Raw genomic sequence first — 26,595 nt, forward strand, 5'->3', positions numbered from 1 at the left:
TTAACCCATCTGATCTAATCTTGCCCTCTAGGGAAGAGGTTTTGGAACTGGCCCTTTAGGTATTTGAGGAGTGCTTTCATGTCTCTGCTCAATCTTTTCTTCTCCAGGCTAAATATGTACCATAATTCACCTGGGATTTGCATATACAAACTGCTCCCAGGGGTAAAATCTCAGGGAGCAACAGCAACAGTGGTGATCGCAGGTGCTTTCTCAGAGAATTGAAGCAGTTCTCGCACATTGTATCAGTAGTACAGCTACCAAACATTGGCTTTAAAAATATAAATGACCGCTAAATAACAGTAAAGCATTATTTTTTGTGTGTGAGAGAGTGTCTTTGCTTCTATGTAATGATTAACCAAGCCACTACACGTTGACACTGATTGTCACATCCGATTGCCACTCCATATCTATCCATCTTATAATAATAATAATAATAATAATAATAATAATAATAATAATAATAATAATAATAATAATAATAATAATAATAATAATAATAAAGTTGGAAGGGATCTTGGAGGTCATCTAGTCCAACCCCCTGCTCAGGCAGGAAACCTTATACCATTTCAGGCAAATGGCTGTCCAGTCTCTTCTTAAAAACTTCCAGTGTTGGAGCATTCACCGCTTCTGGAGGCAGGTTGTTCCACTGGTTAGTTGTTCTGCTGGGAAGTTTCTCCTTAGTTCTAGGTTGCTTCTCTCCTTGACTAGTTTCCATCCGTTGCTTCTTGTCCTGCTTTCAGGTGCTTTGGAGAATAGCTTGACTCTCTTGCTGCCCTAAACAAATGTTTCTGTACTTGCCAGCCCTGCAGAAGGTTACAACCTGGTTTAAATTTATGAAGGCCTAACCAGACATCTCTATGCTTGTAGAGCCTCCAAGATGATTGCTGCTCAACTTTTACAATATTCATGCCACAAGCCAGAAATCGTAGTTTAGCAACATTTCAAAAGCTGCAGATTCTTCCTCACTATCTCATTTATTTACTGATTAACAGCTAACTAAAGCACAACTATAGAACTTGAGGCGTCCAAACGTCTGTGCCTAAAATTTTCTTTACCAATAGTTAGCACAATGTGTGCTCACAGATTTTGAGAGTTAATATTCCAGAAACATTTGGAAGGCCACTAATTTTTTAGTTCTAAACTAAGATTATTCATAAATCATGTCCTTTACATTTCATTTTCTTAGTTCAAGGTTCTTTTCTTGCTTTTGTTCTTCTTTCAAAATGGCTAAGACACATTAGATGTCCAATCAATTGTTTTAATAGTATTCACTTTTTGCTGTATGACTCAGACCCTTCCCCCGTAATCACCTGAGTGGTGCTTCTATTAATAGTGTTTATCTTCAGCATCTGTCTGATTTCAGAACAAGTTGCTGAAATTGCTGAGCAATTCCATTTCATTAAATAACTTAGTAATTGAGATGTTTATGTTTATCCTCTACATGTGATGTGTGATACAATTTTTCATAGTTTTTTTATTGCTATCTATAAAACATGGACAAGACCAAATGTTGTCCTATTCCTTCTGCCAATGTCAAAATACAGTATCAGGAAACCAAAAATTCCCACATTCACATATACGTTTGGGAGACTTTCAAAGGTTGCTCATCTCCATTTTCGAAGATGTGTTTTTGTGCATCATAGATTTCTGTATCACAACAAGGATTAGTAGAACAAAAATAAGGAATACTCTGATTTTTATGTTGTTGTCCAGCTCAAGCTGTTATATGAAGAGTCTTCTGGGTGTGCATATCATTTTCCCTTTGTAATGGGATCAAGTAAATCATAAAGTTGAAAATAAATTCCTATTTCATCCTAATGGGAAAGCTTTGTTTACAAGTTTCCAATAAGAATATTAAAAGTTTCAAATCATGATTATATAACCTAATTTGAATGGGAAATTATAATTAAAAAGGCTTTTAATGAAATTTTCCATCTTGAAAGAGGAAGGAAAAGTACTATATGCTCATATACTGTTCATGTGAAGCTAAGGTACAATAGTTTAACTACAATCTGTCTATATGAAGGTCATTATTTATATTATTTAGAAATAGAAAATGTTTATCCATCCTAGAAATTTCTTGTATTTCGTATGCCTTATGCAAGGCATAAGAATACATTTGGGCTTCTGATTTCCAATAGCTTAACAGTTGTAAGCAAATGTAAATGCTGTGTGTGTTTGTGTAATTAGAATTCTCAAGAAACTTGCTGGCTTCCAAGTATATGCCAGTATGGGTAAGTTTTTTATATATAAGTTGCATTCATCTTGAGCATAACTAATTTAACTTGGAAAAGTGGGGCTTTCAAAATATATCTTTGCACTGGGAAATAGTTGTATTATCTGAGATGACGAAAGTTGCATTTCTGGTAGTTCGCCTTTTTTTTTTTTTTGAATGCTCAGTTTTAGTTGTGTGTCCACTGAGCCATATGCTTTTCTTCTTAGGTCTGCATGGCAGATTCCAACCTACTACTGTACTCACAAGTTTATAATTTTCTGCACAGACACCTTCAGCAGGTGCATATCATGGATCACTAGCCACATGTCCATGGTGGCGCAGTGGTTAGAATGCAGTATTGCAGACAAATTCTGCTGACTGCCAGCAGTTCAATTCTCATCGTCTCAGGGTTGACTCACCCTTCCATCCTTCTGAGGTCGGTAAAATGAGGACCCAGATTGTTGGGGGCAATATGTTGACTCTCTAAGCCACTCAGAGAGAGCTGTAAAGCATTGTGAAGTGATATATAAGTCTGCTATTGCTAGTGCTATTGCCATTTGAAATTTTAAATACTGGATAGTGATACTTATTTTGCAGGTATAAATTTCTGATTTATTTATTTATTTATTTATTTATTTTATTACATTTCTATACCGCCCTTTCCCGGAGGACTCAGGGCGGTTTACAGGGTAATTAAAAACCAAAAATACAAAAGTTAAAAACCAAGTTTAAAAAAGATTAAATTTATCCCTGTATAAATAAAACCCCAATTAAAATAAATTAATCCTCAGCCTGGGCCAGAGAGCTCGAAGAGCCAGGTCTTCAGGCCCCGGCAGAATGAACGGAGGTCGGGGGCAGTACTCAGCTCCACTGGCAGCTGGTTCCAAAGGGCAGGCGCCCCCACTGAGAAGGCCCTATCCCTGGGTGTTACCCGCCGGCAATCTCTTACTGGTGGCACCCTGAGAAGACCCTCCCTGTGGGAGCGCACTGGACGAAGGGAACTTGATGCCGGCAGCAGGTGTTCCCTCAGATATCCCGGACCCAAGCCATGTAGGGCTTTATAGGTCATCACCAGCACCTTGAATTTCACCCGGAGGGCAACCGGAAGCCAATGCAGCTCGCGGAGTAGAGGTGTTACATGGGAGTATCGGGAGACCCCCATCACAACTCGCGCGGCCGCATTCTGCACCAGTTGAAGCCTCCGAGTGGTCCTCAAGGGCAGCCCCATGTAGAGAGCATTGCAGTAGTCCAAACGGGAGGTCACGAGCGCATGAGTGACTGTGCGTAGGGCATCTCAGTCCAGATAGGGTCGCAACTGGCGCACCAGGCGAACCTGGGCAAAACCCCCCTGGTCACGGCTCCTATATGGTCTTCAAAATTGAGTCGTGAATCCAGGAGGATGCCCAAGTTGCAAGCCCTATCAACGGGGGGTAACACCTCACCCCCCATCGTTAGAGATGGAATAGTCTGGTTGACCCAAGATGCCGATATGCACAGCCACTCAGTCTTGGCGGGATTGAGACAAAGCCTGTTTCTCCCCATCCAGACCTGGACCGCCTCCAGGCACCGGGACATCACGGCGAGGGCATCGCTGGGTTGGTTCGGGGTGGAAAGAAAAAGTTGGGTATCATCAGCATACTGATGATACCCCACCCCAAAACCACGAATGATCTCACCCAGCGGCTTCATATAGATGTTGAACAGGAGGGGCGAGAGAACCAACCCCTGAGGTACTCCATAAATGAGAGGCCTCGGGGCGGATCTCTGCCCTCCCGTCAACACCGACTGCGAGCGGCCCAGGAGATAGGAGGAGAACCACCGTAAAACGGTGCCTCCCACTCCCAACCCCCAATTGATGCATAAGTGCATGGAACTACAGGCAAATGTTCAGTAACTGTTGCAGCAAAACTGGTGAATACTAGTGCACAATACTGCTATTTCTGGTTTCCATGGCCAATTAAATCTTTTCATTGTTTGCAAAGTTTTAATTCCTTAGAAGCATTTTAACTGTAATGTAGTTATGAAGCCCTTTTTGAGCAAAGAAAGATTGAATGACTTTGCTGTAAGCGGGCCTGGATTTGTGGGCCAGTGAAAAATTTAAACAAAATTATAATAATAAACAGAGTGATTTGCAGTGATGAAATGTGGCCTTTCTAATTAAGCAAAAATAGCTGAGATAAGAACTGGTTTAGCTACAAAACATTATTGCTTAAAGTATACCTTTAGCAGCCAATGTTTTCCCTGTGTTGTTATCTTTCATGTTTTTAAGTTCAAACACACATTCATATCTTAAGCCTGCTTCGAATCATTGAAAAGAACAGATTTTTTTTAAAAAAATGGGTAAAGACAGAATGTTAATGTACCACTTACTTAGTTGCATTGAGAGTTGTATAGCTTGATGACATAGAACATGTTTTGTTCAGAAGGCTCCCCATAAGGTTCCTAGTATTATCAGTTCTCAGGGGTAGATTTTAAGCTGTTTATTTCAACCCCCATCCAACTAAGTAATGCTGCCAAAGTTTTGTTTCTGCCTTTGGAAGCCATTTAGGTTTGGATGGGGAAGAACAGACTTAATCTCAGCCCTAGCAAGACCAAGTGGCTATGAGTACATGGACCTTCCAGATTAAGGAACTTTCATTTCTAGTTCTACATAGGATGGCAGTTCCCCAGGTATAACTGGTATACAAGACTGGACTGTCAACCTGTATTTCAAGATTGGGTGGGAGCTGTGATGAGGAAGGCATTTGCACAGATTAACCAGTTACAGCCAGTCCTTGAAAGGGAGACCCTTCTCACAGTGACTTATGCTAGTGTTGCATCTTATGTGGATCATTGCAATATGCTCTGTTTGATAATAACAATGGTGACTCACTTAATAACCATTGTAAAATGGTTTAAAATTGAATCCAGTCACAGGTTGACTTGACTTTCAACTGCAATGACCAAAATTCTGGATTCAACTGTGGTTGTAGTAGCAGTATTCCAGTATTTGAGGAGCTGCCACAAAGAAGAGAGGGTCAATTTATTTCCCAAAGCACCAGAAGGCAAGACAAGAAACAATGGATGGAAACTAATCAAGGAGAGAAGCAACCTGGAATTAAGGAGAAACTTCCTAACAGCAAGGGCAGCCAGTGGAATAGCTTGCCTTCAGAAGCTGTAAGTGCTTCATTACTGTAGGTTTTAAAGTAAACACTGGATGGTCACCTGTCTGAAATGGTATAGGGTCTCCTGATTGTGCAGTGGGTTTGACTAGAAGACCTTCAAGGTCCCTTCCAGCTTTATTCTGATTGATTGATTAATTAAAGGACTACCTGTATATAAATGTGAATATAACCTGCTTCTCAGGTTGACATTTCTTTTTTCCTTTCTTGTCACAGGAGCAGTTCTGAAAGAAGGAAAGAGAAATCAAGGGATGCAGCAAGGTGTAGAAGAAGCAAAGAAACTGAAGTATTCTATGAGTTGGCCCATGAGCTACCATTGCCGCACAATATTAGCTCACATCTGGACAAAGCATCTATTATGAGGCTTGCAATCAGTTTCCTACGGACACACAAGCTGTTGTCTTCAGGTAAGAAAACAATGTTTCAACCATGATCAATTCCATTGTATTATCTGATGACCCAGCAGCTCATCTTGTTTTCCATTTAAAGAGGATAGCCTGATCCTAGGAAATTCCAATTTAATAAACTTAACTCATTTTCTCCTACATGAGCTACAAGGTCATCAATGACTTTTCTGAAGTCATTATTTCCCATTGCAATCATTTTCACAGAAGCTTCAGATAGGTAGCTTTACTTTTTACTCTGCTAAGAAATATAAAATGCTCACTTCTATTGTGAATAACAGAAGATGTCCCATAACATAATTGCTGAGGTACTTTTTGTGGTGGAAACATTTTGCTCAACTGAGTTTTTCCTCCTAAAAGCTCTTTGTCTGTGCCTCTGCTTTGTAGAACATTGTAGGAAGAAAGCTGTGTTGGTTTATAGTAATCAAAAATAAGGGTGGCATCTTTTCAGACTAATGCATTTTATTAAAAGGCTTAATAAAAAAATAGTATGAAAAGGTGCCACCAGATTTCTGCTGATTTTTGTCATACACAAGTGACAAAAATGATTTCCTCAAGTGATTTCCTCAATCCAGTTTTCCAAATGTTTTACACCAAAATTTTAATTGAGTCATATTGGCTTGGAATTTGGGTGTTGTAATCCAATGCATCTAAAATCAAATTAAGCTGTAAAATAAAGTCAGTTGTTCAGCAGTGTAGCACCAGTGATATTATAGGAATTGCCCCTATTGCAAATTAGCTGCTGAGTATATTAATGTTCAAAATTACTATTTTTCCCCCAGACAGTAAGACATATATTGTGGAAACATACAAACTATAGTCCACTTCAGAGCTTTATATTATGGTGATTCATGGGGCTCATACAACACATTGTGAAGACGATGCTTTATGTTGCAAAACCCATCATCCCTTGGTGTTGGACATGTTCAATAGCACCTATGGGGGGGCGGAATTGCCTTCTGTCTTTAAAGAAAAGACAAGCAGGAGCAATATAAGATGAATTTGATATATGTGCAGCATGTGGATTTGGTCTTTAATTCAAATCTTCATTTAGCCAATTTGGCTGGATAGATTTTGATAAATATTCCTATTCAGATCAATTTAGATACCATTTTAAATATATCTTTCAATCCACTCTTTTCTTCCTTTCATCAAACAACCTGGGGAATTAAGAAGGGAGGTGTGTAGTAATTTGTTCCTTGCTATTGGGTAGCTATGGATCCACCATACTGTAATGTAGATCGCTTGTCAATAGAAAACAGTAGAGGAAAAGGATTAATTTGATATTTTCATTATTGTCTGATGTTCAAATTGGGAAATCTTAAGACTAGGGTTTAAGATTCATTTAAAACAGCAGCTCTTCTTGTTTCCCTAAGGAAAAGTGAAGTATTGTCAGTGAATTACTGTCTACATAGTCCCAAGCTCTTTGGAAGAAAAAAAAAGGGAGGTCATAAATGTGATAAATAAAATAAGCATTTTGTCTAAGCAGGGTAAGCAAATCAATTCATTGTTTTACCACACAAGTAAGGAGTAAATATGTAAAATGAAACCTGTAAATTTTAAATTAAAATGATTTGGGGCCTTCAGAGTTTCTAATCCTAATTAAAACACTAGAGATTATATATCACAACAGCTCAGTAAAAGAATAAAAATACTTCAATTGGATGTGGAAAAATTATTCTACATAATTATATTTATAAGCAGCTATAGTAATTCAAGTGCTTCATTTAAATGGGATAAAAAGGTAAAGGTAAAGGTTCCCCCACACATGCGTGCTAGTCGTTTCCAACTCTAGGGGTCGGTGCTCATCTCCGTTTCAAAGCCGAAGAACCAGCATTTGTCCGAGGATGTCTCCGTGGTCATGTGGCCGGCATGACTAGATGCCAAAGGCGCATGGAACGCTGTTACCTTCCCACCGTAGTGGTCCCTATTCTTCTACTTCCATTTTTACATGCTTTCGAACTGCTAGGTTGGCAGAAGCTGGGACAAGTAACAGGCGCTCACTCTGTTACGCGGCACTCGGGATTCGACCCACCAAACTGCCGACCTTCTGATCAACAAGCTTAGCGGTGGCTCAGTGGGTTAGGGTTAGAGTTCACTGTATATATTTAGCAAAGCTAGTCACAATCTGTTCAGAATGGTTTGATTTGAATTCTTGCTCTGTTTAGACATTCGACTTGATGGTGTGGATAACTCCTTCCAACTCTTTGATTATATGAAAATACTTGGAACAGAAGCAAATAACAGTATTGTTATAAGTAGCATCCTTTCACTGGAACAATTTGCTATACCTCACAACTATCCATGTGTAATAAAAATCTGGTTGTGTGCTTGCTTTTCCCAGGGGTTTAAATCATTCCTTAAAGGTAGAGCCCTTACTTTTGTGTAGAAGATCCTAGGAAATTCATCAGGCACTGACTTCTGTAATAGGAAAAGGCCCTTGTTTAAAGATTTGGTGAGCTACTCCAAGTTAGGGAAGATAACATTTTAAGCTACAGTATACGGGCCAAGGGCCATTATAAAACAAATTTCTTTTTCTTCCTGGCTATCTAGGAAGGAAATAGACCCAGTATCATTATTTTGCTTTTGAACTATTGTTTTGATAATGCTGGTCACAAGAGAAAAGCACACTGGAACTTAGTAAGGCTACTTTTTCCTCAGCCTGGATGGCTCTAGCTCTGTTACGTTTCAGCTCCCAAAATTCTTATCTATTGCCCATGCTGGCTGAGAATTCTAGGGCTTCAAATTTAGTATTTCTGAAGGGCACCCGGTGGTTTTAGACTGCAAATGTAAAAGACTCCGTAAAATTCAAAATCCATTATGTATAAGGTATTTTTGTGGAGCAGAGAGTAAAAAAGAGTCTACTAATTAAATGTTTGCGAGTTCATCCTTGCTGCTGGTGTGGTCTGCAGAGAGAGCTGTGTTGCATATCTGGAGTTAGAAATCTGTGGTTTCTATTGAATGTCAGCATTTAGCAAACAAGGTTGACTTCTATATTTTTCATTTCCTCCATTCTTGAAAGAATCAGCTATGCCAGGTACTTAAAAGGAAAACTCCTAATTGTCGGAAGTAGTGTCCTTTGCCTTGAATTTAAATGGGTTAACATTTTGAACCAAAGGTTGCATCATTCTTTTGGCTAAGTGCTCTTGTGTATCAAGTAGGGGGCGGAGTTAAGCAGTTTGGATTACAACAGTAAAGAAATGAGCGCTGCATTCTTTCCTTTTTTTCTGGGGCATGTTCTTTTTCAAAGTTTGTTCTTTGCTCATTCTCAGTTAAGTGTCTCAGTTATATTTTCCAGCACAAACTGTGTTTACAACTTGGATAATAGCACTCCAGAATTTGTAATCTCATTTTTAATAAAAAAAATAGATAGAAAAGGTAGTTCTCCTATTAGTAGAACATAACGTTTCTTATCAGTGGAACATAATATTTTATTCATTAAAGAGGTGAAGGCCATTACTATGTCCAAAGTATAATTTCTCTTTAAGTGTCACATATTATGATCACTTATCTAAATCAGAGATTGGTAACATAGGATCCTTTATATACTTAATATTCAAAGAAATAAGTAGACCTAAATGATGCGATGTTTTTATGGGCATAAAAATGTATTCATTAACTAATGAAGAATATCAACTGTTAATGGGAAAAATGGCTGTCTGTATGCTATTATGAAAGAATATCATTAAATGTTAATAGAAGGTACTGGAAATTACTAGACCTATTAAAATAAATGAGAGACGTCAGTTTTTTCTTAGACTTATTGTTTTCATTAGTAAGTAAATCTTTCATTTTTTAAAAAATCCCAAAGTTTAAGAAATAGAAACTTTTTTTAAAAAAAGGCCTTAGGCTAAAGAAGTGAATAAAATGATCTTAACAGAATAACAGACTAACAGAGTTGGGAGGGACCTTGAAAATCTTCTAGTCCAAAGGAAACCCTACCATTTCAGACACATGGTACCATTTCAGACACATGGTTGTCCAATCCAATGTTTTAGCCTCCAGTTCCCTAATAACCTTTGTTGCTTTCCTCTGCACTCTTTCTTAAATGATTAAATTTCAGGACATTCTTTTAGTGTTTATAAAGGATATGGTTAGAATACTTGTGTTTGGATGTGAATGGAGTGTTAGCCACATAGCGCAATGAAGGTGATTTGGCATTTATAATTGTTCAGGGGGGATTATGATCCACCACGCTAGCAATCTGCTACAAATTAACTTGAAGAAATAATGTTTTCTTTCAAAATGAAAGAATGGCAAAACTGTCTCTGGTTTCCCTTCTCTTCAATAAGATTAGTGGATAATAGCATAGGCCTCCTCCCCAATTGCTCTTGTTGATCAGGGTGATTCTTTGAGACTGTAATTAAAAATATGGTGAAATCCAGAGGCATTGCAGTTGGTATGGAGCTGGACTGCTATTGTTCTGTTCATCACATTATCTAACATTTTTGATGCCAGAGAGTTTGTTGAGTTTGATTTCCTGCATGTTAAAATGCTCTTTCTTCTTTTTTTTTTCCTCATTGTAAATTTCAGTACTATTTATTTAGTAACACCATGATCACCATGAGTTTGTCATTTGAAGAATATGAAGAAAGGCAGAGTTTGAATCAAAGCGTGTATAGACCAAAATGAATGTTTAAAGTTTCCTTCCTTCCTTTCTTCCTCCCTCCCTCCCTCCCTCCCTATGGGCAAAAAATACAAAACCATAGAATTTGCAGAAATTGTAGGAATTTAGAAATAGATCAAATTAATTTTCGTAATGGATTGAATCAAGGGGAATTCGTTTCTCAGACTTTTTGAATGTGAACCCCAGCATGTGAAATGTGAATATGATGGTAGCAATCTCTGACTTTGCTCTGGGTAAACTTAACAAAAGTCTGGTTGTCAAATTATGAACAGACTGATAGCTAAGGTGTAAACCCTAACCCTTGAAATTATGGAAACAGTAATTTATATACATATTGGCCTTTTGTACAAAGGCCTCTATCCTAGTAGTAGTAAAAAAAAACCTCATTCACTAAGTAATTAAAATGGCGTCATTCCTGTTCAATAGCAGGCAGGAGAGAAGAGGAAATTTAAATGCATCATCCTGTAAAAGATCTTTGCTCACTAGAATGTGGAACATAATGTCCCTTCATAATGGGACATTTTGTAGTAGGTTCCTCTTTTTCAAATGAGCTAACTAATGGATAGATACAAAAGAAGTCACAGGAGGAAGACAAAAAACAAATGGAGTAAAGCAAAGCATCTGTTGTAAATACAGTTCCCTATAAAAGGTAAAAAATCAGGAATATTTGCTTAGGTGAAATTTTAAAAGATTGAGAAAAACTTAAGCCAGACATCTTGAGATTCAAGGTGCTAGTAATGGTGTTTAAAGCCCTACATGGCAGGGGTCCGGAGTACCTTAGGGAACACCTGCTGCCGGCGTCTACTTCCCTCCGCCCTGTGCGTTCCCACAGAGAGGGCCTCCTCAGGGTGCCACCGGTCAGAGAATGTCGACTGGTGGCCCCCAGGGGGAGATCCTTCTCTGTGGGCGCCCCGGAGCTATGGAACCAGTTACCGGTTGAGCTCCGGACGGCGCCCGATCTTCGCTCCTTTCGCCGCGATCTGAAAACATACTTGTTCGAGCAAGCCGGCCTGGCCTGAGGGGGGATTGGTGGGGGTTTTACTATTTTTATTGGGGTTTTTAGTATGTATTAACTGTATTTTTTAATTGGGCATGTATTTAATTACCTTTTATCTTTTGTAAATTTCTGTGTTTTATTCTTGCCCTGTACACCGCCCTGAGTCCTTCGGGAGAAGGGCGGTATAGAAATATTAATAAATTAAATTAAATTAACCTGGTGCCTTCATTCTCTTGGCTGGAGAATAATGGGAGTTATAGTTTAACATAACTGGACAGTATTAGGTTTGGAAAATTTGATTTAAATGGTCAATTTGAAAAATGCAATCTGATCAGCGTTTTTAAGTTTACTAATTAAGATTACTAAGATTTAAGGAATTAGATCTGATAGACAGAGTGCCTGAACAACTATGGACAGAGGTTCACAACATTGTACAACAGGTAGCAACCAAAACCATCCCAAAGAAAAAGAAATGCAAGAAAGCAAAATGGCTATCTGAGGAAGCTTTGCAAATAGCTGAGGACAGGAGGGAAGCGAAAGGCAAGGGAGAAAAAGAAAGATATGCCCAGTTGAATGCAGAATTCCAGAGAATAGCTAGAAGAGATAAGAATGCCTTCTTAAATGAACAGTGCAAAGAAATAGAAGAAAACAATAGAATAGGGAGGACTAGAGATCTCTTTGAGAAAATTGGAGAGATGAAAGGAACGTTTCATGCATAAATGGGCATGATAAAGGACCAAAATGGCAGGGACCTAACAGAGGCAGAAGAGATTAAGAAGAGGTGGCAAAATTACACAGAAGAACTATACAAGAACGAGCTTAACGTCCCTGATAACCACAATGAGGTGGTCACTGATCTTGAGCCAGACATCCTAGAATGTGAAGTGAAATGGGCCTTAGGAAAGCTGAGCAACAACAAAGCTAGTGGAGGTGACAGTATTCCAGCTGAGCTATTCAAAATCTTAAAAGACGATGCAGTAAAAGTGCTACACTCAATTTGCCAGAAAATTTGGAAAACTCAACAGTGGCCACAGGATTGGAAAAGATCAGTTTACATTCCAATTCCAAAGAAAGGCAGTGCCAAAGAATGTTCAAACTATCGCACCATTGCACTCATTTCACATGCTAGTAAAGTTATGCTTAAAATCCTACAAGCTAGACTCCAGCAGTATGTGGATCGAGAACTACCAGAAGTACAGGGAGGATTTCGAAGAGGCAGAGGAACTAGAGATCAAATTGCCAACATACGCTGGCTCATGGAGAAAGCTAGAGAGTTCCAGAAAAACATCTACTTCTGCTTCATTGACTATGCTAAAGCCTTTGATTGTGTGGATCACAACAAACTGTGGCAAGTTCTTAAAGAGATGGGTGTACCAGACCATCTTATCTGTCTCTTGAGAAACCTACATGCGGGTCAAGAAGCAACAGTGAGAACTGGACACGGAACCACTGATTGGTTCAAAATTGAGAAAGGAGTCCGGCAAGGCTGTATACTGTCACCCTGCCTGTTTAACTTATATGCAGAGCACATCATGAGAAAGGCAGGGCTAGATGAATCAAAAGTTGGAATTAAGATTGCCGGAAGAAATATCAACAACCTAAGATACGCAGATGATACCACTCTAATGGCAGAAAGTGAAGAGGAACTAAAGAGCCTCTTGTTGCGAGTGAAGAAGGAGAGTGCAAAACTTGGGTTGAAATTAAATATTAAGAAAACCAAGATCATGGCATCCGGCCCTCTCAATTCCTGGCAAATAGATGGGGAAGAAATGGAGGTAGTGACAGATTTTATTTTCCTGGGCTCCAAGATCACTGCAGATGGGGACTGCAACCAAGAAATTAAAAGATGCTTGCTCCTGGGGAGGAAAGCCATGGCAAATCTAGGCAGCACACTAAAAAGCAGAGACATCACCCTGCCAACAAAAGTGCATATAGTCAAGGCTATGGTCTTTCCAGTTGCAATGTATGGCTGTGAAAGTTGGACCATAAGAAAGGCTGAGCGCCAAAGAATTGAGGCCTTTGAACTATGGTGCTGGAGAAGACTCCTGTGAGTCCCTTGGACTGCAAGGCGATCAAACCGGTCAGTCCTAGAGGAGATCAACCCTGATTGCTCTTTAGAAGGTCAGATCCTGAAGTTGAAACTCAAATACTTTGGCCATCTAATGAGAAGGAAGGACTCACTGGAGAAGAGCCTAATGCTGGGAAAGGTTGAGGGCAAGAGAAGAATGGGACGACAGAGAATGAGGTGGCTGGATGGAGTCACTGAAGCAGTAGGCGTGAGCCCAAATGGACTCCAGAAGATGGTAGAGGACAGAAAGCCCTAGAGGAACATTGTCCATGGGGTCGCGATGGGTCGGGCACAACTTCGCAACTAACAACAACAAATTAATATTAACATAGAAATGATGAGTAATGTACTTTAAAATAATCAAAACATTTCCATTGTTTGATCTATATTTTATGCTGATAATAAACTTTTTGCTGCTTTGTCACATTTCTGTAGCATTCCCTTATAAAAATAATATTTAAGTTAAATCTTTTACATGAAACAAGGAAGAGTTTTCAAGCTTAAACCTTAGCTTGTAATAAAGATTTGGAGGTTTAGAAATATAGCTATATTCTACCTAGAACTTTATTTCAGGAAAAAAATAAATGTAATTATTATTGGAAAATCTGCTGTATCAGATATTAAAGAATTATATTAAAGAAGACAGTTTGCTTCTTATCTGATCAAAATGAACATCAGGAAATTATTTCATATATATTGCTAACAAGAACAACAACAACAATTAATTCTGCAATCCTCATGTTTTTTAGAATACTAAAATGTATGCTTCACTAAAGCCATCTAAAGGTCTGAATATGATCTTTTATATAATTTCACAATAGGAAATGTTATTCCCATGTCTTAGAGTTCAAAAGAGTGCAGTATACCAAACCTTGCTTTATTCTGGTTCCTTCTTTACTTAGTAACCCATTTCCCTTTGATTTTTCACAGTAGGCGGCTGAACAAGAATGCTGGGAAGGAAACCTTCAGACTGGGGGTCTGGTGCCCTGGCTGAGATTACTATTGCAGGAAGCTAACTGAACAATAGCTGTAGAATATTGTTCCTATTTTCTTCTTGGTTTCTTGGCTTGACTGGTATTCCTCCCTGAAATTCTTTATAGAGGTATCGCTCATTTAATCATGCAGTAACTGCCAGAAATCCAATAGATGCAGCCATTGAATTAGGCTACATGATCTACTTTATAGGATAATCCTTTCTTTGAAGATATCCTCTGTTCATCCAGCTACCCAATTCAAGTCTGGTTTAAACATAAATAATAAAGTGTAATTCATGCATGAAGAAATTGCCAGTTCTTTAAATTTCATCATCAACACTTAGCATCTCAATGGAAGATTTAAGCAGAGAGGGAATATTATAATGTGATGTACCATATTTTTGTTTATATTGTAATTATATCTACTTTTAAACAATCATGCCTTTTAGTCTGTTGTTTTAGTTATCAATTTGCTCTATTATGGATGGTTAATTGGTAGCCATCTAAAGTAGCATGAACCTCTGGAGTTGTGGGCAAGGGTTTGTTCTTTGTTGTATGAAGACAGAAAGTTCCAGTTGTAGAAAGACTAACTTGCAATTTTAATCTGAATAGCTTTGTTCAGATGTTCTTTTGGGAAGAAATACCAGTGAGGGACATGAACCAGTGCAGGTACAGTAGTGTGTGTCCCTGAAGTCTTTATCTCCTGCAAGTCTAACGAAAAGTTAAGCTTCTAGAACTTAGTCAACCAAACAAATATATAAAAACAAAATGAAATGCAAGTGAATTCTGACATTTTAGCTTGGATAATGCAAATCAACATAGATAAGGCCCACGTTCATATGGCTTTGAGTTTACAAACCCTGGCCTGCAAGAGGCAATAGTAGACCTGAAAAGTCATATGGAGACTTCTTCAAGTTGAGCTGAACTCCTGTTGATGTAACGCAGACATGTCAAACACAAGGCCCGGGGGCCAGATCCGGCCCGTGAAGTGGTTTCATGCGGCCCGTGAAGCCATCCTGGAAACAGTGAGAGAATGGCCCCCACTGCCTTGGCCCTGGCCCAGAGACCCTCCTCCTGCCAGAGACCCTCTGATCTGTCCCACTCCTGCCCAGGCCCCCTTAGGCACCCTTGATGCAAACAATGTAGAGCTGGCCACGCCTACCCAGTAGGCCATATGCACTCTAGCCACGCCCACCCAGTAGGCCACACCCACCCAGGCCACACCCACCCGGCCCCCTGAGGGCAACCGCAATGCTGATGTGGCCCTCAATGAAATTGAGTTTGACACCCCTGATTTAACGGAAATATTCATGAAGCTTTATTGGTATGCTATAGGAAGTGGTTTACTAGTCCTCTCTTTCAGGATGATTTTCCAGTTTGCCTGTCTAAAACTATAGCATTGGTTTTCTGAAGTGTTCTTCCATTTAAGAAAAAATCAACTCTACTCAGCATTTTAGATTGCCCCAAATAAGCCAGACGATTAACTTGAAATGGTCTAGGACAGAAGAAAGTGCTCTTTTTGGTTACTGACTACAATTTTGACAATATGTTATAGAACAACAATATAAAAGCAAGGAAACTTTGCTGTTGATAAAATAGCTGCCCTGGTGAGTCACAAAACACCTTTTAATTAGAAAGCAAATTAGTGAGATTGCTCCTTGCTATTCCACATTAACTCCCCAGGATAGTGTCTACAATTTTTTTTCTGGGCAGGTGTGCGTATCTCTTGTGGCTGACTCTCCCATTTTTATTTTCTAAGAATGTATATTGTCCCATGTGAAGCCTTGAGACATTCTTAAATAAATATGGTATTTTGTTTTGCAGCATATTTCCTTCCTTTTATATTTTTAACTTAAAAGCATCAAAGGAAATAAGTGAAGTCATGTTGCATGGGGAACATCCTAGGCCTCAAGGGAGGTATCCACTGGCTCATTAGGGGCAGTGGGCACCACATTGCCTGTCCCTAGCAGAGACAGCTCCAGAGAATGTTTCTCTTTACAGTTTAGGCTAAGCAAGCAAAGGTTATATTGATCATTTTTCTGAAGGATCATTTTTTATTTATTTATCAAACTTCTATGCTGCCCATTTTGCCAAATGTTTAGCAACAAAGACTTGGGCTCTACTAAAATTCATTTCTTTTTCCTTCTTCTGCTCTTTCCCCCCCCCCTTTCTCTCTCTCTCTCTCTCTCTCTCTCTCTCTCTCTCTCTCTCTCTCCCCTCCCTCCCTCCCTCTCTCGGCAGCTGGAGGAAACTCCCTCTGCCCTGTGGCTATTTGTGGTAAAAGTAATGGGGGAAAATAGGAAACAGATAGGAAGCTGTTCCAGAAAAGTGAGTTGAGAGAGAAGATGCCTGAATTTAGCAGAGCCAAAAAGCTAGCATGGGCTACAGCTGGTCCTGTTTATAATTAATATTAATTCTTGTCAGATATTGGATCAACTGGCATATAGTGTTTCTAAGACAATGCACAGGATTTTCTAAATTATATAAATGAACAATTTAACTTGACCACTGCAAGACATATTTGGCAATAAATCCACAGATGAACTGCGGGTTAATTCTGAGTAAAGATAACTGAGCTTATATGACAATTGAGGCTGTATGTCAATGAATGAGAATGTGAATCAAAAGAATGAGAGGCCAGGTTTGTATATTCTCATTCTTTTTCTTTTCATTGTCTCCTGCATCTAATATCAGGGTATAAAAACTCCACAAACTAATACTTGCAAGCTTAATTTCAGGTGCTGTATAAGGTAAGTACTATTCTGTATTGCCTAATTTCCCAGCAAAACATAAAAAGGAAAACCACCTTGGAAAATCTGTAATGTTCATCATACAGATTTTATTTTTACTTATTTATTAGATTTATTTGCCACCCATCTTGCTTGGGGTAGCTTAAAACATTAAAAACTATAAACCATAAATATTTCTAAAACAACAACAACAACAACAACAACAACAACAACAACAATAATAATAATAATAATAATAATAATAATAATAATAATAATAATAATAATAATAATAATAATAATAATAATAATAATATAAAGTTGGAAGGGACCTTGGAGGTCATCTAGTCCAACCCCCTGCTCAGGCAGGAAACCCTATACCATTTCAGGCAAATGGCTGTCCAGTGTCTTCTTAAAAGCCTCCAGTGTTGGAGCATTCACCACCTCTGGAGGCAGGTTGTTCCACTGGTTAATTGTTCTAACTGTCAGGAAGTTTCTCCTTAGTTCTAGGTTGCTTCTCTCCTTGACTAGTTTCCATCCGTTGCTTCTTGTCCTGCCCTCAGGTGCCCTGGAGAACAGCTTGACTCCCTCTTCTTTGTGGCAGCCCCTGAGATATTGGAACACTGCTATCATGTCACCCCTCACCCTTCTCTTCCTTAAACTACACATCCCCAATTCCAGCAACCGTTCCCTATATGTTTTAGCCTCCAGCCCCCTAATCATCTTTGTTGCTCTTCTCTGTACCCTTTCTAGAGTCTCGACATCTTTTTTACATCGTGGTGACCAAAACTGGATGCAGTATTCCAGGTGTGGCCTTACCAAAGCATAAAATAGAATTACAATCAAAAGTAAAATTGCAGTTAAAAATGGGGGGAGGGAGCAGGATGTGCAAGGGTGAGGTGGGGTTTTCTCTTAATCCATCAACCACCTCCAGTGTAATACTCCCCTGATGGAGCACTAAACCAGCTGGCAAAGCCAGGTCTTCAGATTCCTATGGAGATCAGAAAGGTGGGAGCAGATGTCACCTGGGGGAGGGGGGAAGTTGTTCCAAAGGGCAGGAGCAGCCTCTTCTCCTGGACCCCGCCAGCCAGAATTCTTTGACAGATGGGGCCCACTGCATGCCAGCATGGATGGGGCGGCTACTCCTATTGGGTGAGACTGTAACCTCCAATAACCTGGACCCATGCCCTGTAGGGCTTTAAAGGTAATAAATAACACCTTGAATTGTATCTGGAAGCAAACTGGCAGCCAGTGGAACTCACACAACAATGGTGTAACACGACCCTTTTAGGGGCCCCACGGTGCACCAGTTTCAACTTCCAAATACTCTTCAAGGGCAACCCCATGCGGAGTACATTGCAGTAGTCCAAACATGAGATGACTAGGGCTTGAGTGCCTGAGTGCAGGGATGTCTGTTACAGGAAAAAGTGCAACTGGCACACAACACAGCTCTCCTATCTGCAACTGCCACCTGCTCTTTGAGCAGATTTTATTAGTTTTCCACAATTTACATACTTTTCTAAACAATTTGTGTAGCAACTTTAGTACTCTTTTAATGCATTTACTAGCATATCATTTTCCTACACCAATTAATGATTTATTCCCTACTTGAACTCTTTTATTTATTTCTTTTAAACAAAGATGTTTTGCCAACATTTCTATTCGTCAGTCTTACAAAACCAGTTTAAAGCTTGGCCACAATTATTTTCACCATAAATAACATTGATCCACTCAGCATCCACAAGGCAAACTGTTCTTCCTCATTTTCCAATAGGAGAAAATAAAGAAATGATTTATATCACACTGCACCCCTAACATGATTTTATTCAGCTTCTATGCAGTTGTTTAGTAAGGATTTTTGTTTCAATAAAGAACAGTTGTTTTCAGGAAGAGATGCAAGACTGCCATTTTCTGTGATTCATCTATAAAAAAACCAAGGATAGAATAAACTTCTTTGAAGAGATGGGAAAGGTTGAGAGCAAAATCTGGAAGATGAGACAGGTAGGTTCCCACCTAGGAAAATGGCTCACCTAGAAGCTTTGCAGAGCTTCACCTCTATAAATATAAGGGTTGTCCTTTGAGCAAATCAAGGAATACCATAGCTGATCCCGCAATAAATTGGCTTTAACAACTGATTGAAGCTTACTCTCTCACATCCACAATGCTTGTTTCTGTTATCCAGCAGTTTTGTGTCCTTGCACAAATGTCTCACTATTGTTCCTGGGGATGAGGAAGACGAAGTACATTGGGAGGATCCAGGCACAGAACAAACTCAACATCGTGGCAGCCCTTGTAGCTGAATGAGACTATGGATCATAGGTTAATGGCCCATAGGAATGGAATTACTTTTGGAGCGTTTGCAGAAATGTATTTAATCTTAACACACATTTTTCCTTGTAATTTTTGTGATGATTTTTACATTACTTCCCCATCTTTCCAGTATTTTAATGAACTTTTCAGTCAAGAAGGATAGATTGATACCATCCATGATACAGTTTTATATTAGGATGGTGTCATTTAAATAAAATAAAATGCACACAAATAAATGTAGACACTTTTTCTAAATTTGAGTTTCAGATTTGGATCTCATTTGAATCATTTACTTTTGGACAGAGAATCTGATTATTAACTCTTAGCTACATTCCAAGAAGTTGGAGTACAGGAAATGAATAAGCATCTGTGGAAACATGTTCTTCTCCTTTAGAACCATGTACATCCTGACAGTAAGAATCAATCAAAACTTGTTTACAAAGGTTATTTTCAGCATGAAAAAATATCTTCTCTAAATAGTTCAGAAGACATTTTCCCCTAAGAAGACAAGGCCTTGTTTATATATGGATTATTAGCACTTTTACTGACTCTCCATAACTGATAATTTTCTTTGTGAACAAGGCTTTCATTTTCAAATATAGCACAACCTTCCAGTATTAAGTCAAGTGATTTGTGTATTCCTACCCAAATATTATCTTCAACACCGTAGCTGTGCTATGCCACACAAACATACACTGCAATTTTTTTTTGTTCACTATGTGATAGAAATAAAAAAAATGTATCCATTCCAGTAGGTCCATGGATTTATTTATTCTTATTTTATTGTATGCTTTAATGTACTGTAAAAAATAAAATGAACAGTTAACAGTGCAAAAAAGCTTAGTATATTTAATTTAGAATATGAATGTCACTCAGCCCAGTTTTTTAATAGATAGTTAAACTTTGACTATGCAAAATAACATTGATATGACTTCCATCGCACCAAGACCCAGTTTGTAGATATGGAAGAAACAGAACATATATCATTAATCTAAAATTTAAATCTGGGGTCTTAAAGTGTCAGTGTCTTTCCACTATTGAAAAGCAACTTTTTTGCTTTGCTTTCTTTACTTTTTAAATTTTTCTTTCTTTTCTGTATTCTCTTTTTTATTTCTTATTTAGTTATCACTTGTCTTTTTATCTTTAAGTTTGAATTGTTTTTACTCTATAAAAATCTCTTTAAATATAATTAATAGTAATAAAAAATAAATTAATATCACATCACAAACCAATGGAGATTACACAAGAATGAGATACTAATAGGATACCCCCCTAACATATATGTTCCCTTGTGTATTTTCTACTTCCAGGAGAACAAAGTTGCCAGTCAATTTTATATATATATTTTGTCTAATAACACTGAAAAAGAAACTCTGAGTTACTCGTACTTAAGATCATAAGAAGCATACTTTACCATTATTTCAAGCCCAGCTTTGTTAAAGTGGGTGTTACAACACTTTGTCCATGAGTGTTTGCAAATAATTAGTTAAAAATAATTTTTGTAGTAGTTTATTTAAAAATAGTTTAAGATTAAAATCTTCTAAAACATATTCCAATACTGACAATAATTCAGATGTTTTAATGATAACGCATCTGGACAAAATCATGAATTCAGATCTTTTAGTGGAATATATTGCCATTTTGAGCAATGCATATTCCCCTTGTAATAACTTAGAATGATTTATAAGCTGATCTAAAGTATTAATGCCCCTGCTTGCCCATGACTACCAAATAAGGCTTATGCCATGAGGCTTTCTAATTATAGACATAGTGGTTTCTTTTTACCTGACTGCTTATGCCATAAAACATTTAGCCATAATATATGTCCAATAAATAAAGCTGAAAATCAAGAAAGTTATAACGATAAACCTAATTTAGATAATCTAGGGTGGGAGTGTCCAACCTTGTCAACTTCAGCTGTGGACCTCAACTCCAGAATTCTTGGAGGATTCAATGGCTGACTGTCCACAAGTAATAAAGTTGCCAAGTTGGTCATCCCTGATCTAGCGGTTTGTCCTTCTCCTCAATCTTGAAATAATATTATGTTTTGCAACATTAATCTTTCCCTATGTACGTAGGTATAATTTTTATACATGTATTTATATTTATTTTGATCTGAGATAAGGATTTTTATATATTTAAAAATTTCCTTGAAATAAGTATTTCTGATACAAGAATCCCAGCAAAAAGTAACATCCTAATTTTTTTCACATTTTCATGGAAATATTAGAGTTTATAAAAGATATATTAAACTTGCTGTAATTTAATTGAGTAGACTCATAAACTGTTGAATATTAAACACAAATATATTATCAGCAAAACATAGGACAAGGGTGTCAAACTCAGTTTCATTGAGGGCTGCATCAGCATTGTTGTTGCCTTCAGGGGGCCAGGTGGGTGTGGCCAGCGTGGGCGCAGCCTACTGGGTGGGCGTGACTGGAGTGGGTGTGGCCAGCTCTACATCGTTCTCGTCAAGGGTGCCTGTGGGGGCCTGAGCAGGTGTGGGACAGATCTGAGGGTCTCTGGCAGAAGGGGGTGGGACCAGGGCAAGTGCCAAGGCATGCTCCACTGGAGGAGCCTCACTGTTCCTCTCAGGCCATGTGTGTGGGGGGGGCTGGATGGTGGCACGGGCTGCCTGGAGCCCTGGGCAGCAAAGCTCAAATGCCCAGCCCAGCCCTTGAGCACCTGCGGCACAAAACCACTTCCTCTAGGGGGTGCCCAGCTGCATTTACCTCCTCCTCAAGGCTGCTGCTGCTGTGCTTGCTCTCCTTAGCCAGGTTGCTCATGGTGGGTATGAGGGCAAAGTCAGAGGGAGGCCCATTGCCTCTCCATGTGAGGAGACTGGGCTTTGTATCCAAAGCTTCCTTAGCAATAGGATGGGAGACCCCTAGGATAGGCCAGGAGGAGGGGGCAAGGGGATGGTGAAAGGACAGTAAGGCAGGACTAAGGCAGGACTTCCCTCAGACTGTTCCTCTCCTTCCTTCCTTCCTTCCTTCCTTCCTTCCTTCCTTCCTTCCTTCCTTCCTTCCTTCCTTCCTTCCTTCCTAAGAACAGAATGCTGGGAAAATATTTGAGATGAGGGAGGGAGAAAAACAGGCAAGAAATGCAGCTGGGGAGGTGTCACCCTTCGTGAGGAATGAAAAAAATGCACCATCGCCTGGAAATGGCCAGCACATGGCCCTCGTCTACTTCACATATCTGGCTTGGTGGCCTCTGGGGGAGGGGACACCATGAGCAGCGTGAGAGTCAATGTTACCTGCACAATGCCACCCAGCCCCCAGCCTGCCCAGTTTCAGCAGGTAGCAAGGCGCTCTCCTCACAGTGCGAAGAGGCTGAACCTTGCTGCCTGCTGAAACTGGGCAGGCTAGGCAACATTGCACTTTTCATCAGATTCGCACCACCCAGCTCAGCTCTTGACTCTGTGAGGAGAGCGCCCCGCTGCTAGCTTAAACCAGGCAGGCTGGGGCCTGGGCAGTGGTGCACTTCTTTTTGGATTAGCGCCGCCCAGCTCAGCCTCTCAGTGCTGTGAGGAGAGCACCCCTCTACCTGCCGAAATCAGGCAAGCTGGGGTCTGGGTGATGTTTTTCTTTTTGGATTTGCGCCATCCGGCTCAGCCTCTCGGTGCTGTGAGGAGAGTGCCCCGCTGCCTGCCAAAACCCCTCCCCTAGAGCCCATCAAGCCAGATATGTGAACTAGTAGAGTGCCATTTGCTGGCCACTTCCAAGCGATGGTGCATTTCTTCATTCCTCACAAAGGGTGACACCTCCCCAGCGCACGCCTAGGGGGCGGGGCTAATGCAGCAGGGGCTGGTCCCTCGCTGTTTCCAGATGGCCTTGTGGAGCTAAGACTGAATGCGTTTCAGCATGGATGGCCACCACAAAATTGTACATTGGCTCCTGGCGAGCCTGGGCTGGGGCCAAGGCAGCGGGGGCCATTCCCTCACTGTTTCCAGGATGGCTTCATGGGCCACATGAAACCACTTCGCAGGCCAGATCCGGCCCCCGGGCTTTGTGTTTGACATGTCTGCCATAGGAGTTTATACTCACTTCTAGCCTCTGTTATTCCTAAAATGTCCTGTTTGTCTGATAAGAAAGGATGAGATTTCTAACATTAAATTAAATGTAATAGGAGATAAATGACATTCTTGGCTATTTCCATAGATATTCTTGACTAGTTTCACAGAGTATCTTGAATAAAATAATGCAGATTCATGAATAAACAAGTGCATAATTTGTAGGCAGAAAAGGTACCATGCCTGTTCTATGAATAGGGGTGTTTTTGTTTATTTTTATGCCCTCAAGTCATTGTTGATTCATAGCAACTGCTCGAGGGCTTTCTTGGCAAAATTTTGGAAGTGGTCTACCTTTGCTTCCTAGGGCTGAGAGAGTGACTGCCCAAGGTCACTCAGCTGGCTTTGTGCCTAAGGTGGGACTAAAACTCACAGTCTCCTGGTTTCTTGCCTAATGCCTTAATCACTATGCCAAACTGGATCTCTCTATGGATAGTACACTGCCCCAAGGGTCCTTGTGGCCCTAAACCTGTTGTTCTTCAGGGAAGGGTTTGAGATGTGGCTGTTCTAGCAGTCCCTGAGTTAGTTTTCTGACTGCTCCCACAAAGTACCAGCTGTGGTATAATAATACATCTGATTTGTTCTTCCTAGCATATTTGTTTTGCTTTTTTATTGTTTTAACTGTCTGCAAGCCTTTCAGTCACTAATGAATGGGCAGTCTTGAAAGTGGATTGACTGGCAGTTTTGAAAAGGGCTTCTGCCTGAATCAACGGCCTGACTTAGCTTAAAGTAAACTCCTGTGTTTCCCATTCACAGCTCTGTTTTATAAGAACTTCTATAGGCATGGCTTGGAGTTTCTCTGCAACTTCCATTTTCTATTGTTCTGAACACATATATTCCTATGGCTACCTCTCTAATACCTGACTGCAAACAGCAAACAAAAGACCTTAAGAAAATACCTTTCTCAGAAAAGGAGCTTATATTTGGCACTTGTTACAAAGTGTCATTAGGAAATAAGACAATATTCATTTTACAGCCACAGTAGAATGGGTGGGTGAGATAAAGTGTTTCCTTCTCTGCTCAAGTTTATTGAGGTTCAAGACAATGGTTCCAGTAACTGCTTGAAATTCTCAGTCTATTTCATCATTTTTCCTGCTTCCCAAAGTCTTCACATTACTTTCCTTTCTGTTCTCATAGGCTGGCTGTAATAGTAGTCAGAGGGAAGTAGCTGCCATATATGGGAGGTACAAATGAGAATCAGATTCACTTTTTTGACTTCTGCTCTCTGAAGCTAGATTCCAAAAGATGCTTCCATCCTGCTGCCTTGAGCAGGTTGGTTTCCATCCCTAATTACTTTTCACATTACATCACAGGCAGTCTTGTTGGGAAAGGTCTCTCTATGAAAAGAAGAAGGCCAAAGAAAAGATTGAAAAAGGCAGCTGTCCAGCATTGCACATGCACTTATGCTGTGTATATGTGACACATGTTCATCCAGCCAATATCTATGGTTTGATATATTGAAACAGAGAATAAGCACAAGCCAGGGGCACAATGAGTCAGTGGCAGCAAACTGCTGCCATTAACCCTAACTGAATTTGCTGCCCTGGATTAGTGTTGAATTCAGAAAATACTATTGTCCTGTATTTGTGAAAGCACCACTATGTGCCTCCATCACATACATACAATCTTGGACCAGCCTTTAATATCTCTGAAATAATCTATTTATTTTATAAATAGAGCATCTGCATTTATTTACAAAAGGCACCAGCAATGTATATGTTTGCCAGTATATGCAGGAACATATAAACTGCCCTGATGATTTTTGGGACCCAAAGTTCTGATATTGGTATGTTTGTCATTGAATATGTATCTCCCAGGCTCATGTGAGGAGTAAGAAGGGTACTGACATCTACCAGAACTCTCTCTCTAAGGCAGATGTGCCACATTCAGTAATGTAAAAATACTATAGAGTCAAGTTCCATATCCTTATATTTGTGTCAATTTTGTGACATGGATGGTTATATAAATTTGATAAATAAATAATTGGCAACAGAATGAGCTAAATGGAAATTACAACAATTGGAGTGATCATATCCAGTGAGAGCATTTTTCTAGGAAAAAGAAAAAGCAAGGCAAAAGTAAGAAATGGAACAAAGAGTAGAGGAAGATGGCAACTAGTCGAGGGTGAGAGACAATGTATGGAATAAGGGTGACATTTACACTGTACCCATATTTCTTTTCCTAGCCAGATCTCTTCACTTACTTACCTAGAAATAGGATTGATGGATCAATGAATACCATAGTATCTGTTTTGCCCTCTAACATCCAAATCCTCCCTACATACACATACACACACGGCATGTTATGCTTTGTCCCAATATCATATAATTAACCTTTGCTATGGAAGTTTTGCACAGCAATGTTAGAGGTAACATGGACTGATGGCTCCCTTCTCCATGGATTCTGTCTACTAAATACTTTTTAAAACTATGTGGGACATTGCATGTTGTGCTTTCTCTGTCTGAACTAACTAACTAACTAACTAAATGAGAAGGAAGCCTTACACACTGCAACGTTCATTCCATGTCAGTGAACCATTTAACTTCATGGTCTTTGGTTCAATGACCAATGTGATTGCATTGAGGAAATTAATTTGTCTTCTCTTCATTCCCTGCATGAAAGTCTAACACATATAAAGGACAACTTTATTTGATTTTATCTTTGTGACAATCTTTTGAATTAAGTCAAGTGAGACAGTGAGACTAAATGGCAAAAGATGGCCAAATGAGCTTCAAGCACTGTAGAGGCAAGAATCTTACTCTCTATTAACTAGTTGAATTTTGGCACCTTCACCAACCAATTGGTATATTGATTCTTTTCTTTTTCTTCTATTTTAAAAATACCCAAGCATGTTTTGAACACTCCATCTCCTCAACTTCAGCACATTTTGAGCTTCTTTTCTTGACACCATTACTACAGCTATAAGGTACCTTCAGAACCATACTTTAGAACTTCCTTGATGATCTGAAAATGTACAAAATATTTATTTGTAAAATATTATATAAGTTAGTACCGTATTTTCCGGTGTATAAGATGACTTT

General features: G+C 39.4%; 1 protein-coding gene across 3 annotated transcripts in view; it reads left to right on the forward strand.

Moving 5' to 3' along the window:
• Positions 1-26,595, forward strand: part of EPAS1 (endothelial PAS domain protein 1) — a 137,008-nt gene that overhangs the window by 56,019 nt on the left and 54,394 nt on the right. For all 3 annotated transcript variants that reach the window (XM_081313718.1, XM_081313717.1, XM_081313716.1), the window contains one exon: positions 5,593-5,783. In XM_081313718.1, the coding sequence (XP_081169844.1) occupies positions 5,593-5,783 (191 nt within the window). The remainder of the gene's footprint in view (positions 1-5,592; positions 5,784-26,595) is intronic.

Source organism: Vipera berus (genome assembly GCF_964194415.1).
Source record: "Vipera berus genome assembly, chromosome: 1".
Taxonomy (NCBI): Eukaryota; Metazoa; Chordata; class Lepidosauria; order Squamata; family Viperidae; genus Vipera; species Vipera berus.